Source organism: Erpetoichthys calabaricus, chromosome 7 (assembly GCF_900747795.2).
Source record: "Erpetoichthys calabaricus chromosome 7, fErpCal1.3, whole genome shotgun sequence".
Taxonomy (NCBI): Eukaryota; Metazoa; Chordata; class Cladistia; order Polypteriformes; family Polypteridae; genus Erpetoichthys; species Erpetoichthys calabaricus.
The window spans coordinates 115,429,887-115,448,575 of NC_041400.2; the positions used below are offsets into that span (position 1 = coordinate 115,429,887).

Here is an 18,689-nt window from a genome sequence, read left to right on the forward strand (position 1 = left end):
TAACTGGAACTCCTTTGCATCAGACATTCTTTTCCCTAAAATGTATTAATGATTGCTATTTATATTACAAGTATCTGAAAAATAAATATTAAAGGATGCACTTCACTCTACATTTAGAGTGGGTAATTTCTGCACAGAAATTGGTGTGATTTTTTAATAGTTGGGGTCTACTAATTTATTACCATTCACATGTAAGTGAATGAGAATATGTGGGCTGCCCTTCAAGACAATACAGGAATAAACTAAAAGCAAAAACAAATGCATATAAAAAAATCTGTTTCAATGTTGTTCATGAAGCTTCTACAGAAAACCTACCTGTGCAGTCACAGTTGAACTAAAGTGGAGCACTGCTTTTGTTATCAGCTGCCAAAATTTTAATTTCACCTTCTTTCTCATGTGGGTGCAAAACACCAAAGTGGACAGATCAGTCTACCCTATTATCAACTAAACAGTCTCCAAATCCTCCTGCAAATGGTTCCAGGCTAGCTGACAGATATAAATCTTTGAATGTGCTTTTCTACGTGCTTAGTACTAATTTAAGCATGCATATCATGGTGAGAGTGGTAGTAGGGTGGCTCATATAACCAATCTGTGGATAAATGGGGTCAATGTTTGGTGCTCAAAAAATTTTTATTAACAAATTGTACCTTGCAACATCCGTAAAAAATGCAAAACTAAACTAAACATACAGAATAACTGGGTTGGATAAGAATTAATAAGAGACCCCCAAGTTAATATTTAGTAGAAATACCTTGTGTTTTGAGTTACTGCCTTGAGTCTCACTGGATATATTTATACCAACTTTACACACCTAATGGGAGGGATATTTGCACAATCCTCCACAAATAAGTGTTTAAGCTCAGTCAAACTGCATTTGGATCATTGATGAACTGCCATCTTCAAATCACTGATGCTCTGAGTTGGCCACGCAAAAACGTTCACCTCCATATCTTTCAGTTACTGTATAGTTGCTTTCATGGTGTGTTATTAACCATTTTTATACTGAAACATGCACTAACCACCCATTTTACATTTTCAGGCCAAGGGCTGCAAGTTTTTTTTACTCCATTCATCTTCCCTTCTTTCCTGACAGCTGCCACTGACTCTGCTAAAGGGAAACCTCTCTACAAAAGGCTGCTGCCATCATCTGGTATAATTCTATCCTGTTCACTTCTTTACATTTATGGATGTGGTTACGCTCTTGCAGATACTGATATTTAATTCCTTTTTTTATATTTTAAAAATAGAATTGCTTAAATAAACTAATATATGTACACAATGTAAAGCAGAGTTTTTCAATTGTTTTTTATGCAGATCAACAGGAGAAAACCAGAAAGGATCATAGGCAAGACGTACCAATAACATGCCTTCAAATACTTCTATGTAAACATTTTATCTTGTAATTTACTTACTTAAATGTCATTTCCCCTCCCATCCAGCCCGTGTACAAAAATTGAGGGCAAGAATGCAGTGGACTGTTGCAGGCACAAAATAAACACAATGCAGACTATCTGCATTCATCAGGAACTCTTGCTCAAGCTTTGTTGCAACATTTTTAAAAATAGATCCTTCTATCATGGACCTCCATGAAAAACTGCTAGTTAAACTTTAGACTCAGAATAAAAGACAGTCAAAGAAAACAAGACTGCCAATGAAAAATAACAACAGTGTGGCTTTTAAGCAGGGCAAGTGCACAGAGCTTGAGAGAACAGAAACTATGGTCGGCCCACTAAACCAGGTAGACAATAATAATCTGGTACAATACAAAACAAAGTGCAAAAAGCAGTAGTCAAAATATAGGCAGCACAAAAACATACACATCATACATCATAAATGCCAATATAATGTAAAAATAGCATAAGTCAAGCAGATATATTACCTGAATAAGATCCAATATGCCTAACTCACTTTCAGAAGAATCCACACAGAACACAAAATATAACGTAGCATAATGTCTGTAGATAAGTTTGTTGTCTGATCCACCAATCAACCTATTCAAAATATAAAGAGCATGAATGAGAAGAACAAAATTATTAGAACATTAAATATACATAAATTATGTTTCCTTATACTGAATATAATTGGAGAAATAGTGTATATGTGAAGATGAAAACAGAAGTGTGATATGAGAGGATTAAAATAAAAACATGTAGTATATTTAAAAGGCATTACAAAATACTACCAAATATAACTGATGCAAAAAAATCATGAGTGACTCCAAATAAACTGTGCAAAGCAAACATGGTTTACTGAATATGCAACTGCCTTCCTAGGCTAAAGTGACATTTTTATGGATTTACAAAAATTATATACATGCCACAATATACAAAAGAGAGAAGTTCTTATGGTCCTCTCAAGAGTGCTAGGATGTTGTACTGTGTTAGCCATTATGGATATAATGAGAACTCAAGCAAAATGTCATCTTTTATTGGCTAACTAATAATATCACAATATGCAAACTTTCGAGGCAATTCAGGCCCCTCGTTAAGGCATTTAATGTTACACTTGGTGGTTTCTCAGTGTTCCCAACATTTTTCGAAAAAGGTATTCAAGCTGTGACTTTATAATTTTAAATCAAAAGACTTCATTGCATTCTTCATCTGACTATTACATTTTTCTTGCAAATATCATAGTGAACAATTAAATTGGACTGTGATTGCCTAACCTTTGAAATCAGAGAACTTGACCTTGGCTACAGAGTTATAGTTTGATGCAATCTGTCGGCCTAGTGTCGAATGTGTTCAACAAAACTGTCAACACTAGATTGCATCAGTGGAGGAAAATAAGCTATGTTCTCGGTGAAATTAACAGGGGACTGTGCAGCAAGACAGCTTATAGTCACTGACATTATTTTGGTAAAACCGACTATCTCTAAACAGACACAGCAATGATCAGTAACAGCCACATCTGTTTTTTGTATAGCCTTACAAATCCAACAGCATAGGATATTGCATTATTTGTGATTAGGAAGACCCATATTACTTCCAATAAAAAAAATAAAAAGTTCAGCTGTCTGGGTGTCAGTTGCCGAAACCGTATGAATGTTTAAATATCCAGCAAATACAATATTGTCATAAATAGTAAGTATGTTTGAATGCAAACCTTCAATAAAATGTGTACAGTGCCTTTAGGTATGAAACAAGATATTTAAATGAAGATAATTCATCAACAGAGATTTGTTATTAAGAAATTGTCTTGTAGAGATGCTCTGATCGATTGGCCACCAATCAGTGATCAGTAATTTCTCAGCCCCTGCTTTTTTAGGCTTTACGGTAATTTAGTTGCGGTGCTTCTTTACGCAAGGTATTATGGTATTTTTGTAGCAAACTTCCTGCTGTAGTGTAAACAAAGCAAGTCAAGGCTTGTTTTACAAGAGAGCAGTGAGACGATTTGAATATTAGCCTTTACATTAAAGAAAGCGGAGTAATAAACTGTGAAAAAGGAATCAAAGACATAACCCTGTGCAAATAGGCAAGAAAATCTACTTTAATAAAGTCAGACCTTTTTCTTTTGTCCTTTAAATTAAACATGACACTGTTTTGAGTTTGGAAAGTGAGCTTGTAATAAGTGCAGCAGCTTACATTTTCAATTTGGAATAAGAAAAGATAAAGGCAAAATCGAAATTGCTGCTTAGTTAACAACTAGGGGGCTCCGCCCCCTGCTCACTTCGCTCGTCAACCCCTGGTCTTGGGTAACCCGAAATACATTTGAAAGAGATTACTGTCTGTCTCGGTAATTGTTACATATGTATCATGTCCACTGTCACGATATCTGTAGGTCTATGTAATATATGTAAATGAGAATAGCAGTGTAAGTGTTATGTTATGCAAGTATAGAATGTCCTTGAGTTTGCGCAGATCTATGTATGAGATATATTGGAGTGTACACCGAAAACTCTTCTGTTTGTGTTTTCCGTGAGTACATATAGTATTGTATTACTGTATGTGATTCACATATGCTGTGGAGTCCGGATCTTTGGGGCTTCTGTACTATCTCGGGTTATTGCTTGCGGTGCTTTAGAAGCGTGTTGTAGGCGCCTGCAACTTGTGCCTGCTTTGCTTGCGGCATTTGAGACGCGTGTTGTAGGCGCTTGCGTTGATTGATTTTATCCAGGTAGCTCCGTTAGTCGAGCTGTATCGTTTTGGAGCCGTGACCGTGTCTCCATTAGTTATACGTTGTTTACCGTTAGAAATATGGATATTTGCACTTACTGTTAATACGGAGCGTTTTCTGTCGTTGTACTGTTAGTAATGTATCACTGAAAGCAGTATGGGCCATTGCCAGCTGGTGGCCTGATATTTACCCCGGTAGATGCAAAAGCAAATGAACTATTGTAGGATCTAATGCAGTCCATAAAGTTTTTACTTTCGGGTACATTGTTAGTTAGAAGCTTCCGTAGATATTCAGGATATTCACCTAAAGGAGGCAGTCTAACCTGACCCTTTTGACAACAACGTGTAAACTCATTAGTTGTATTGCCAGTTGTTTTTTCAGGGAAGTTAAGTGAATGACAATGACAGCAAATGATATTCATTAATCCTAATGAATGTTCATTTGCTTGCGGCATTTCAGACGCGCGTTGTAGGCGCCTGCGTTCATTGATTTTATCCAGGCAGGCTCGTTTTTGTATCTCCGTCAGTTGTGGTCTTTCGTTTTGAACCCGTGCCTGCTTTGCTTCCGCAGTTTCAGATGCGCGTTGTAGGTGCCTATGTTCATTGTATTTGTCCATGTTGGCGCGTTTTTGTAGCTCCGTTAGTCGAGCTGTTTGGTTTTGGAGCCGAGGCAGTTTTGCTTCCGCGGTTTCAGACGCGCGTTGTAGGCGCCTATGTTTATTTTTTTTATCCATGCGGGCTCATTTTTGTAGCTCCATTAGTCGAGCTGGATCGTTTTGGAGCCGTGACCGTGACTCCATTAGTTATCCGTTGTTCACCGTTAGTAATATGGATAATTGCACTTACTGTTATACTGTTAATACTGAGCGTTCTCTGTGGTTGTACTGTTAATGATGCATCACTGTAATGTGATTTACATATGCTATATGGTTTGGACGTGTGAGGATGCCGTATGCTTAATACGGACAGTTCGTTGTAGGCTCCTGCGTTCATTCTATCCAGGCAGGCTCGTGGTTTGCCATTCTCGGTTACTTTCACGCGCCTTCCGTACTATCTTTGTGGACCTGTGGGGCCTCCGTAGGTGTGTCAGAAGCGCGTGGACCACGCTGTGTAGTGTGGCCGTTTAGTTCAGAAGCGCGTTGTACGCGCATGCGCCTTTCGTACTTTCACGCGCCTTCCGTACTATCTTTGTGGACCTGTGGGGCCTCCGTAGCCTCTTCCGTTTGACTCTGGGGTGCATCGCAGAATCCGCTTTTTGGTGTGGCTGTGTCGTTAGTTGTTAGCGATGGGCGCGTTGTTGCTTCACTTCTCATTCATGTTAGTTGAGCTCTTTCATTTTTGGGCCGTGACTCCTTCGTTTTCGCGCTTGCGGTTTATGAGACGCGCGCTGTAGGCGCCTGCGCACTATGTCTCATGGTCCCATCGCCGTGTACCTGCGTCCATGCCTTCCGGTTTACCATTCTCAGTTAGTAATATGGATAGTCTTCTAAGCTTAACAGCAAAATGTGTCTTTTAATTATAAACCTGTTAGGCACATTAGTCTTGTGTCTTCTTGATAAACATCAATGATCAAGTGTGTGAAATTGAATAGTCCATACTTCATAGAAAACTATGCATGGTTGGTTCATATATATTTTTGTGTCAAAGCCATGAACCAGCGTGTTTGTACATTTACATATTCACTTGTGTAGAGAAAAGCCAAGCAAAATGACACCTTTTATTGGCTAACTAGAAAGATTACAATATGCAAGCTTTCGAGGCAACTCAGGCCCCTTCTTCAGGCAAGATGTAATCATCTTGCCTGAAGAAGGGGCCTGAGTTGCCTCGAAAGCTTGCATATTGTAATCTTTCTAGTTAGCCAATAAAAGGTGTCATTTTGCTTGGCTTTTCTCTACATTCATAATGGCTAACACGGTACAACACCCTAGTACTACATATTCACTTGTGTAAATATCTAATCTCTCTTTCTTACATTTTAGTGAAACATATGATGCAGCTCCATTTAAGATCAATATTAAAGCCAAGTTCATCAAAGCTGTCTTTCTGTGGTGGATGTGTGTGATCATACTATTGAAATTTGTTACAAATTATGCTTCTTGATCATTGTTTCTTGCATTTTTGTGATACAGGATCCTATTAAAATAGTCATTCTAAACACAACTTGAGTATATGCAAGTATCACGGCAGCTCTTATTTAATCATGAGTATCCAATATGTGCCAGTATTAAAAGGTAACAAAATATAATCTTCAGTATAATGAAACTCTTATTATTAATTACCGCTTGAAAAAAATTACTTAAAACACATCTCTACAAATGTATAAACACGTTAAGTGGTAGGTCAGAAGAATAGCCACAGTTCTGTATTTAAAGAGAAACGTTTTGTTTTGATTGCTTTGCTTCTCCTTAAATCTTTGCATATTAAGTTTTAGTCTGCTGGTAAAACTAATTTTCTTCTTTTAAATCTAGGCTGACTAGTAATTTCAAATTAGTCAAATGAGACTTTGTGCAACTTAACCTAGTCTTGGGCCAGAGCTCTACAGCAATACTTGGTCTAACTAGGTTTGATAATGTTTTGTGAATTGATTGAAGAGAATTTAGCTACATAAACTATTCCAAAATCATAATCTAACTCTCCAACAAATCTGTTATGTTTGGAGTTTGTCAAGATTTAGAGATACCATTAAGTAAATGTTTCTGCGTTCACATTTCACTTAGTAATTTTATGCATCCATAAGACAATTTCTGAACCAGATTAATGCAATCCGTAATAAAAATTCTGGTTGTAGGGAAGGCACCAGCCAATGGACAGGGCACCAGTCTATTTCATTTTCATTGTACATCCATCATCCATAAATGATCAATAGCTAATGGACACATATGTGGTATATGAACACATGGGGTATATTCCACACTTACATGTGACTGAATCAGGATTTAAATGCACAACTCTGTTAGGCAGTTGTGTTGTATTCCTATAACACCTAATATGTACATAGACTAGCTCTTGATCAAGGCTTTGTCAATATTATAGATTTTTAAAGCTATTGTTTATTCTGACTACCATTAAGAAACACAAGTACAATATGTCACAGTATGACACCGTCTTAACCAAATGTACAAACAAACCTTTAAAACGGAGTAACACATTATCTGCTTTATTTTGCAAGAAAATATGATGTGAAAAATCATTTTAATAATAAACAATATTTTATAATTCTTGCTCTGATGTACACAAAAAAAACTAACACAGTTTTAAAAATGTTACATTTATGTTCTTGCCTTGATTTGTCTTAAGACTTGATTTTGTCATCTATGATAGGATTAGAGAATATACAGTTATTAAAAAATGTTACATTTTGCATCATTTCTTTACGTTTTTACTGATTCATTCTTAAGGTTGCGAAAGAAGTAAAAAAAAAAAAAAAAAAAAAAAAAACTTTGGTTAACAACATCACGGACCCACTTCAAAATGAAATCTGGATGAGACATTGGAACAGCTTAGCTATTAGCTAAACAAACAGGCTTCATGGACTGAATGGTCTCCTCTCGTTTGTCATATGTCTTTTGTGGTACTGGAAATCATTCTAAAATAATTTTAAAGGCCTTGGAATGCCATCAAGTCACAGGCAATTTAAAAATGGAAAACAAAATCGAAGGATATTACAAATTGCCTATAACTATGATCTAATAAACAACAACAATAAAATAAATCAAAATGGCCACTAGAAAGATGTTTTATAAAGAGATGAGCAGCAAGTGCAGGAAACATTTTGAACTAAAGCAGCATTTCCATACTTGTACAGAATATTTTATTTTAAAGGAAGGTTCTCACCTCAGGTGTGAACAGTGTCTGTAGAAATAAACTCATTAAGGGATCATTTTTGTTTTTGGGTGACACACAAATTCAAATTAATGAAGAACAATGAATTCTGCCTTGTACCAGCAAATTTTGTGAGGAGACACTTGTAAAACACGGGTGAGGCAGCAGCAAGTCAAAATCAAATATAAATTATTAACAGAATGGGTAAGAAATGAGTTGACCAAGAATGTCTGATTCTGATGTGCAAGACTGATCTGCAACAGTTGTATTACAAATTTTACATAGCTAGTGCCGGGATCAAGATGTTGCTATGGTGTCTGGAATGCCATTCCTGAAGGAGTCTTCAGGCTCTTTCTCATGCACCCTGTGCATTTGGGGAAGTTACCCATGTCATTCTGACCAGTTAGGAAGGGGAAGCAAGGGGTCATATAAAAATGGGAATTCCCTGTGTCACAAATGAGAGTAAACCCTGGAAGTGGTATACAAAGACATTTTGCAGGACTAATGTATTGGCTCACTACTCAAAAGAATCAAGGTGGTAACAAAAATTTCAGATATATGGCATATGCTAGCTCAGTTGAACCTACCATAGTTCCTTTAGTAGGGGTCAGTATGAAAGATGGTTTTACTTCAAGCCTTTTAAAAATAATTTAGGCCAATGTCACAGCATTTTAAGGCAAGGATTATCTAGCACAAAGATGTGCAGCTAGACAAATGCAATTTATGTCTTAAAGCTTCCCACATTGTACTTTACAATTTCACCCTATTTGCCAAGGTTGGATTAGAGGCATTCTTCTATCAATGTCTGAACTGATCAACTGGAAGCAACAGTACACCTATTGTGGACCAAGTTACACACGATCATAGAAATAAAAAGTTAAAATTGGCTTATCTGCTTATTGCCATGAAAATACACCGAACCATGTGCTTATCTGCATTTTTACTGTAAATATATTTTTTCCTATCTTACCTGTTCCAATAACACAAAAGGATATTAAAAAATTGTGAAAAAGCAAATATTCCAATAATATATAATAATTATTCTAGCATAATAAAACTCAGAGTACTAGATGTAGAACCCTAAAATTTAAAATATACTAACATTATATTGTAAATTACATGTAAAAAACACAACTATATTTTTTTCTATAAATACTCACATTCCACCTTCTAGAAAATTGCACACATTTTCATCTCGTTTTGAGACTAAATGAAATGTTTCTCTTATTATCTGCTGTTGCGTATCTTCACTCTAAAGAGACAAATAATGAAGAAAAATACATATATTAATGATTATATATTATTGAAAATTGTCTGAACTCTTCTTACAAATTAAGACTTAAAGTTCTGCATGATTTTACTCACTATTCTGTGAAATACTGAATCAACAATTCTCCCTTCTTAACACAAGGAGTTTGGAACAAGGATCTGTTAATAAGTAAAGCAAAACTGGTACAGATGACCCTATTGTAACAATGTGGTCAAAATTAATTAATTCATGTTAGTTACGTAACAGTCCACTTACAAATGCTTCCTACTTAATGTGGAGTAATTTATGTAATAAACGTTATTTTAGCACCCATCCAGTTAAATGAAAAAGATTTAATATATATAAGAAATTTTGCTCAGCTGTGGGGAAATGTTATTAGATAGATAGATGGATGGATGGATGGATGGATGGATAGATAGATACTTTATTAATCCCAAGGGGAAATTCACATACTCCAGCACCAGCATACTGATACAAAAAACAATATTAAATTAAAGATTGATAACAATGCAGGTAAAAACAGACAATAACTTTGTATAATGTTAACGTTTACCCCCCCGGGTGGAATTGAAGAGTCGCATAGTTTGGGGGAGGAACGATCTTCTCAGTCTGTCAGTGGAGCAGGACAGTGACAGCAGTCTGTCGCTGAAGCTGCTCTTCTGTCTGGAGATGACACTGTTTAGTGAATGCAGTAGATTCTCCATAATTGATAGAAGCCTTCTTAGCGCCTGTCGCTCTGCCACAGATGTCAAACTGTCCAGCTCCATGCCAACAATAGAGTCTGCCTTCCTCACCAGTTTGTCCAGGCTTGAGGCGTCTTTCTTCTTAATGCTGCCTCCCCAGCACACCACCGCGTAGAAGAGGGTGCTCGTCACAACCATCTGATAGAACATCTGCAGCATCTTATTGCAGATGTTGAAGGACGCCAGCCTTCTAAGGAAGTATAACCGGCTTTGTCCTTTCTTACACAAAGCATCAGTATTGGCAGTATGGATGAACCTCATTCTGCAATCATTTTCTTGCTCTCAGAAACCTTCAAAAGGAATGTCAGACAAGAATATGTATGTGTAAACATTTCTTATTGGTATATTTACAAGAGTTCTCCAGGTTCAACCCCTTCTCTGTTTACAGTTTGCATTTAGTTACAAATTTCATTTGTTTATCAAGACTGGATGGTTTAATGCATGTTTAATACATCAGCTGACAAACAGGGGCTGTGATATTTTGTATCCATCAGCATGAACAGTGGCACAGTGAAAAATTACAAGGGCAGTAAACCATCCAAGTACCTCCACAGTTCCCCTCTACCCAGTTAGTTGCAAAGATTTTTTTTTTTGGTTTTAGAAGCAGAGGTATAACCCAGCATGATAAACAAAAGAGATGCTTTCTTGATGTGGGAGCTCAGATAATTGTCTGGTGTTGTGGAAACTGCAGGAAGCTACTGCACCACTTACTCAGGAAAGTCAGCAGCTAGTCTGCAAGTGACTTTGTAGAAAGCAAGACTGTTTATAGGATTTTTAACAACTGCAACTTCACATCAGTTGTCATTATAATATGCAGGTTAATGTGAGCATTTACTGGAATATTGGGTGTAGCCTTGAGCAGGCATTGTTCCTTAAAACAGACCTGACAAGAGGTGCGTCTTTACTGGCATGCTAAATTCACTTGTGACAGGTACAGTAGGTCTGCTAGCAGGAAATAAACTAATGTAGCCATTCTCTGAAAAACTGAACAGGTCATTTGGAGTCCCTGCATCAACACATATTTGTTCCTAATCTGTCTGTTTTTGCATTTTATTACCGAGATCCACTTCAGCCCAATCATCTGTCAAAATAATGGAATATAGATGTGAAAACTCCATAAATTGTGAACTTCATAGCCATCTACTGACCTCAAGAATACATTACATGGGAAATGACTAAAATGATACAGCAATGTGCTCAATTTAGAATTACACGGCTTTAAGTCGTGAAAGGATAATCCTACAGAACATGTAGCAAAAGTAAAAAAATGCTTCCTAAAGACTAAAATAACATATAATAATCTGTGATTTATTTTGTTAACATTTGTATCTGTTCCATAGCCAAAACATCAGTTTGAATTATGGACGATTTTAGTGTAATTCTGTAAGGCCTGTAGAGAATATATCATATGTAAGCAGAATTTGATGCAATTGTGTTGTTAATGTTTCTGTAACTTTTAGATACCTGAGCAATTTTAGTCAATCTTGCATTTTTAAAATGTACTGACACTTTTGTTTTATAGCACAAGCAGTAAAATCAAAGGTAATACGTAAAGAAATTGATTTCCTGAGGTAATGGGAAAAAAGCACCTACAGTATGTCTAGTGTTCTTAAGCATAAAAATGATGCATTTCAATTTCACGAGGTTGCAAACAGGTTTATCTGTAGAATCACAGATTTTTTAAAGAGTGTATGATTTAGTGCCCATTCATGTGGCAGTGGGTTACTGCTTAATATACCTGCAATTCTGCTTTATATTCAAGTTGAAATACAGACAAATGTTTTGCCCAATGCGCCATTTAATGTATGTTGCAGATAATGATATGGATCACATACTTTTTGATGATTTAGGTAACAGGTGAGGTCAACAGGAATTTGTAGTTCTGGCATTGTTGACCAACAGCAATTTAATACACAATGTTAATTCCTCATTTCATATTTATGAATGGCTGAACAGAAAGCCTAAAATGCATAATAAAACAAAATGTGAAAGTAACATATGCAATCAGCAACAGCCGAAAAAGTGAAAAGGCTTTGGACACTTTGATAAGACATTGTTCCTTTGGTCTCTTAAGCTACTTATCGTAAGATTTGTATGTTTCAGCTTAGTGGAAGCACTGCTCCACTTCACTCTTTACGACACATTTACAGAGAGCAAGAGTGCCACATAGCATATTTCACCAGTTATGCTGTGGAAGCAAAGTGCCTTAACAGTAACTGTCTTAGCTTGACTTAAGACAATATTTGAAATATTGATCTGGTGTCAACATTATCAGTACTCTATTCCTTTTCAATATGTCTTTTAAGTAATAAAGGTTAACCCCACACTAAGAGTTGTGAACATGCATAAGGAGGTACACATTTGTCAATTTACAATCAGTCTTAGTGATTGGGATGTTTTCATTGTATAGACTGTATGCCTTTTCTTGTTCTACTGCTTTTAGCAGCCTGTTATCAACATTTATTTCACTTGTATAAATGTACACATCTACTGACATTATTTTTGCCTTTATATACAAAATGTCTCACATAATAGGCTGTTTAAGTCACCAAGCCCAAACACAACAGCAACACATTTTTTTCTTTAGGAAGTTAATTTCTTTCTCATCACTACTGTTCTAAAATGGGTCCTGACAAAGATTTAAAGCATTCTAGGTACCCACTAATAAGATCTGCTTGCATTCAAAATATGTATATTTATTCCCCAATATAAAATACAGAGGAGATTAAAAAAGTTAATTTGTGCTCAAATTAAAGTTTCAATTAATCTTCATAAATTTTGCAACAGTTTCAGGATTTGCTTACCTAGCTTTGGGAATGCTAGTTGAAGGTTATTATTACAAAAACAAAAGCAATTATTACACTTTAAATGTTTAAACATCAACACTTTTGCTTGTTAATACGGTCTTATAAAGACACACAGAAACTGTCAGGCTTTCTTCTGATTTTTACTCACTTAATGTAAGGCTTGATCTCTTAGTTCAATTTAAATAGATCAACCTGACATTGTTTACTTAATAGTTAACATACATACAGCAATTAGAAAATGTAAAGATTTCAAATATATTACATTTTAAAAATTTTAAATGCATCTAAAATTCCCATTGAGATTAATAACATTTAGCTAATCTAAATATTTTTCAAGATGCACAATGTTGACAAAACTATATATCTTCTTTAAAAATTAAAAAAGCAATAAAGCTTAAGGTTACCATATAAAAAGCAAATGCAAATATGTTAAATAATACAACTCATAAAATGACGGCTGTAAAGATCTCTTGCACTTAGGCTGATCCTCAGTGCTATATCATGTATTTATTAAAATTACATTTTATTTAAAGTGGAATACTGGCATAGGAGTTTTTACTGCAACCGCACAACAGGGTCACTAGGTCATGTTGAGCTGTTATGTTCTCCTCGTATCTATAGAACTTACTACATACTGAAGATGTGCATATTAAATTAACAAAAAAGAATCTAACCCCTGTCTTTGGGAAGTAAAATGTCTTGTGTAGGATGCTTCCATAACAAGCATAACACGTACAAGCTTTTGATATGAACGGACAAAAAAACAAGAAAAAAATCAGTTTAAGAAATAAAAAGAAGGATATTTTTCAAAATGGAACTTTTGCTTGAACAGTATCAGGGTTTAGGCCATACAAGAATTGAATTGAAAATTCATTGTAAATTCTGATTCACTTCCTGGAATTGGAATTAGAATTAAAATTGCATGAAACTGAAGAGAAATGGAATTGGAATTGAATTGGAATGTCAGGAAACACAACTGATTCAAATGAATTCCACCAAATTCCACTTTCTAAGATAACTTGACTTGATTTTCTAAATAGTCTACAGTACATAAAATATTATGAATAACACAAATCACAAACATATAAAAGAAATACAAGAGTTATACAGTGGAACCTCGGTTCACGAACGTCTCGGTACATGTACAAATCGGTTTACGACCAAAAAGTTCGCCAAACTTTTGCCTCGGTTCACGACCACACACTCGGTATACGAACAAGCCAGGTTCCCTTTCAGCTTGTACATGTTCAGTCTCTCCCTGTGCATTTCCTGTGCAACGAGCAAGAGAATGAGTGAGAGAGCGCAACACACACACACAAACACACAGGAGCGCGCTAGAGAGACACACACACAGGTGCTCCAGGCTTGCAAAAGAAAAACACGCACACACATACAGGTGCACCAGAGAGACAGCGCGAGCGAGAGAGAGAGGGAGGGAGGGACGCATAAGGTAGAGAAGGTTTGTTTTTGATTTCAGTTCTGTTTACAGTGATCGGTTCGTAGCCTGCATTGTTGCAATGTTACTTTTCTTGGTGGTTTATTAAATTACGGATTTTTCAAATGTTCATTTTTTCCCCTGTGCTTAAAACTCATTAAAAAAAAGTGTTTTTAGCGAGCGGTTCCTAGCACTGTAGCGCGAACTATTGCAGTGTTAGTTTTCTTTGTTGTTCAAGGCTTTCTCAGTGTTATTCAATGTTTTTACATTTAGTTTACTATTACGCTGTGTATTCTATGGTATTATTAACTAAATTTGTGCTTAAAAACTAAAAAATATATATATTTACATACAGTTCGTACGGTCTGGAATGGATTAATTGTATTTACATACAATCCTATGGGGGAAATTGCTTCGGTTCACGACCAAATCGGTTTACGACCAGAGTTTTGGAATGAATTATGGTCATGAACCGAGGTTCCACTTTATATGTTTTATACATTAACATGCATATTAATTTCACAAATCACTGTTATAAATAAAAGTTAAAATACAAAATGTGACTCTCCACATTAATGTCGCTAAAAACATTTTCCCCGAGAGGAACCCATGCTTTATCCATTCTGTCCAGCTCGTGGTCCATGATGCTCTAGATAGAATAAGCAGGTCCTTTGAAAATTGTTACGGTAAAAGTGCAGAGGCTCACTTCATTTTGCTACAAAAGAATGAGAGCAGTAAAAATTCCTGAATCTCATTTAATCAAACTAATCAATTGACAATAATCAAATCAGCTAATCAAACAACTCTGTGAAACTCTAGAACCTTTTGAGGAAGCAACAGATAAATGTCAGGCTGATAAATCTGTAACTGCAAGTTATGTTATTCCATGTGTCAGGGGTCTTCACCATGCTGCAGCAACGATGAAAACAAGTAAAATGGTCACAACCATACATCCCTCAATTCAGAAATGCCTGACTTAGTTTGAAAATATGGAGTGGTTTCAGGAGGCTGCAACATTGGATTAAACAATTTAAATTTGACTGGTGCATGGGTGGAGAAAGATAATAAAAAATATCAAAGACATTTTAACAAAGAAGCTCCTTTCACTCTCTTCACCAAAAGCAGCAACTACAAAGGATTGCTTTTTCCCCCTCAAAAAAATAGAACAAAACCTTTTGCATTTATGGACACCCAAGTCCCATCCACATCTTTAGCGGAGGTACCAAGTTACCTAAGCCTATCGTGCCGTACTGAGGAGTCTGATTGTCTTCCAAACTGGAAGGACAACCAGAATCGGTTCCCCTATTCAGCTCAAATTGTATGTCGGTATCTAGCTATTCCTACCTCATCTACTCTTGTGGAATGTGTTTTCAGTATTTCTTGCAAGATATTTGGGCCTGAGAGATGTCTAATTTCAGGAAATGATGGTTATTCAATCCAATAAAAAAATTAATATATGTGAATGATATACAGTTGTGCTTGAAAGTTTGTGAACCCTTTAGAATTTTCTATATTTCTGCATAAATATGACCTACAACATTATCAGATTTTCACTCAAGTCCTAAAAGTAGATAAAGAGAAACCAGTTAAACAAATGAGACAAAATATTATACTTGGTCATTTATTTATTGAGGAAAATGATCGAATATTACATATTTGTGAGTGGCAAAAGTATGTGAACCTTTGCTTTCAGTATCTGGTGTGACCCCCCTTTGCAGCAATAACTGCAACTGAACATTTCCAGTAACTGTTGATCAGTCCTGCACACCAGCTTGGAGGAATTTTAGCCCAATCATCCATACAGAACAGCTTCAGCTCTGGGATGTTGGTGGGTTTCCTCACATTAACTGCTCGCTTCAGGTCCTTACACAACATTTCGATTGGATTAAGGTCAGGACTTTGACCTGGCCATTCCAAAACATTAACTTTATTCTTCTTTAACCATTCTTTGGTAGAACAACTTGTGTGCTTAGGGTCATTGTCTTGCTGCATGACCCACCTTCTCTTGAGATTCAGTACATTTTCCTTTAGAATCTATACTAATTAATAAAAGGCAAAGCCCTCACTGACTCACTGACTGACTGACTGACTCATCACTAATTCTGCAACTTCCCGTGTAGGTGGAAGGCTGAAATTTGGCAGGCTGATTCCTTACAGCTTACTTACAAAAGTTAGGCAGGTTTCATTTCGAAATTCAACGCGTAATGGTCATAACTGGAACCTCTTTTTTCACAATATACTGTAATGGACGGCAGCTCGATGGCCGTGGGAGGAGGAGTTGAGTGTCACGTCATCACGCCTCCCACGTAATCACGTGAAAAGACTGTGAACGTAGTAGGGAGAAATGAAGGAGGAGCCGCAAACAGCGAAGAACAAAAAATTCATTAAACAATTGAGAAGGGAGCGAAACAATAAGAAGCGAGCGAGTGAAGCATACAAGCATCTTCATAAGGGAAAAAAGCACGGTGTAAAACGTAAGTTTAAATTAAGTTTATAGAAACGCTCCCGCTGCGGATTGCAATAACATATTCGCGAGATAAAAGTTTAATGAGAAGACACGAGGTATAAACGAACCACACGCCGTAGCGCAACGTTAGTGGCTTCACCTCTGGCGCTGACGTTCGAGATTCGATTCCCGAGAGCGGATGCAGTGAGTGTGTACGCCTGATGAGTCCAGAATTAGGGAGAAACACGTGTAGCATACTCTTTGCATTATTTGAAAGTAAACTATTAAAACCATTCTATGATCTGCTTCTCGCAACTGAAAGACGGCACATGGCGGATGTTAGCCGACTTGCTGACCGCAACGTTAGGGGCTTCAACTCTGGCGCCGCAAACAGCGAAGAACAAAAAATTCATTAAACAATTGAGAAGGGAGCGAAACAATAAGAAGCGAGCGAGTGAAGCATACAAGCATCTTCATAAGGGAAAAAAGCATGGTGTAAAACGTAAGTTTAAATTAAGTTTATAGAAACGCTTCTGGGAACAGAAAGAGGGCACGTGGCGGACGTAAGGCGACTTGCTGACAGACCACAAGCGTGACCTGGCAGGTAACCACCCATAGAATCAGATTGTGATTCAGAAAACGAATGCCATGAATGTAAATTACCACGATCTACATACTGTCAAATAAACGAAACACACACCGTAGCGCGACAGCTGTGAAAAGGGAGCTTCACAAAAAAACAGATCCTTAACAAATTGTTATTGGTATATTTTCGATCCGTTTAAAAAGGTTTTCTTTTCTTCTTAATAAAAAATTAAAAGCAGTACTTCGCTGCAACGAAGCGCGAGAATTTGGCTATATATATCTGCTTCTCGCAATTAAAAGAGGGCACGTAGCGGATGTTACAATCAGATCGTGATTCAGACTAGGAATGCAATGAATGTAATTACCCCGATCTACATACAAGGCGAAAGTCTTGCAACATTCAAAGATGATGGTTTGGGATAAGTTCACCATGGAACATAAAAGAGTTTATGAAGCCTTGAACCGAAAAAAGCAAGATCTCAGAGATCGTAAAAAAAAAAAAAAAAGGAGGTAATGTCGTTTTACTCGCTGTAGATTTTAGTGAAACGTTACCAGTTATTCCACGAGGGAGACCAGCAGATGAACTCAACGCGTTTTTAAAATCCATGCTTCTCCCACGGTCGGTTATATGTCGCGTGTTCTCGGGTAGGTACACCAAAAAATGTATACATTTAAGCATGTAATGGGCAAACAAAAAATGAGGTATACCCGAAGGCACTGCAGTAGTACTCAATGTAACTTTACTTCTTAAATGTTAATGTTTTACTGTTTAATAATTTATACGCTTCTTATATGTTGTTCAAATTCTTTTATCAAAATACCAGTGACAGCGCAATGCACGATAACATGGAGTGAATACACCATACGCATCCGCACACGGCCGCCCTAGTGTGCGCAGATAGGAGTCGATTCTACAATAAAATAAAATAAAGATTAAAAGAGTAATACAATCATCACCCATAAAGCGGATAGCAGACGTGACGTACTATATGTGTACCAGATTTCAAGTCAATAGGTGAAACGGTTTGAGAGCTACAGGTGATTTAAAATCCTGGACAGACAAACGAATAGCCACGGTAGCAAATTATAGAAGTTTATAATAATAAATAATAATAATAATAATTTATATTTATATGAAATGTGCTTCTTATATATTACTTCATATTCTCATATGATAATGATAATGATGTTAATGTTGTTTATATTGATTTCTATGTTATTGTAAGTGCATGTATGTGTGTATATGTATGTATGTATATATATATATATATATATATATATATAAATAATATGTGTATATGTGTGTGTGTATATATATTATATATATGTGTACAGTGATCCCTCGCTATATCGCGCTTCGCCTTTCGCGGCTTCACTCTATCGCGGATTTTATATGTAAGCATATTTAAATATATATCGCAGATTTTTTGCTGGTTCGCGGATTTCTGAGGACAATGGGTCTTTTAATT

At 36.4% G+C, this 18,689-nt stretch overlaps 1 protein-coding gene across 2 annotated transcripts in view; it reads right to left on the reverse strand.

Moving 5' to 3' along the window:
- Positions 1–18,689, reverse strand: part of LOC114654628 (AP-3 complex subunit sigma-1) — a 90,144-nt gene that overhangs the window by 60,585 nt on the left and 10,870 nt on the right. For both annotated transcript variants that reach the window (XM_028805267.2, XM_051929421.1), the window contains exons 2-3: positions 9,095–9,186; positions 1,880–1,991 (exon numbers count right to left, since the gene is read on the reverse strand). In XM_028805267.2, the coding sequence (XP_028661100.1) occupies positions 1,880–1,991; positions 9,095–9,186 (204 nt within the window). The remainder of the gene's footprint in view (positions 1–1,879; positions 1,992–9,094; positions 9,187–18,689) is intronic.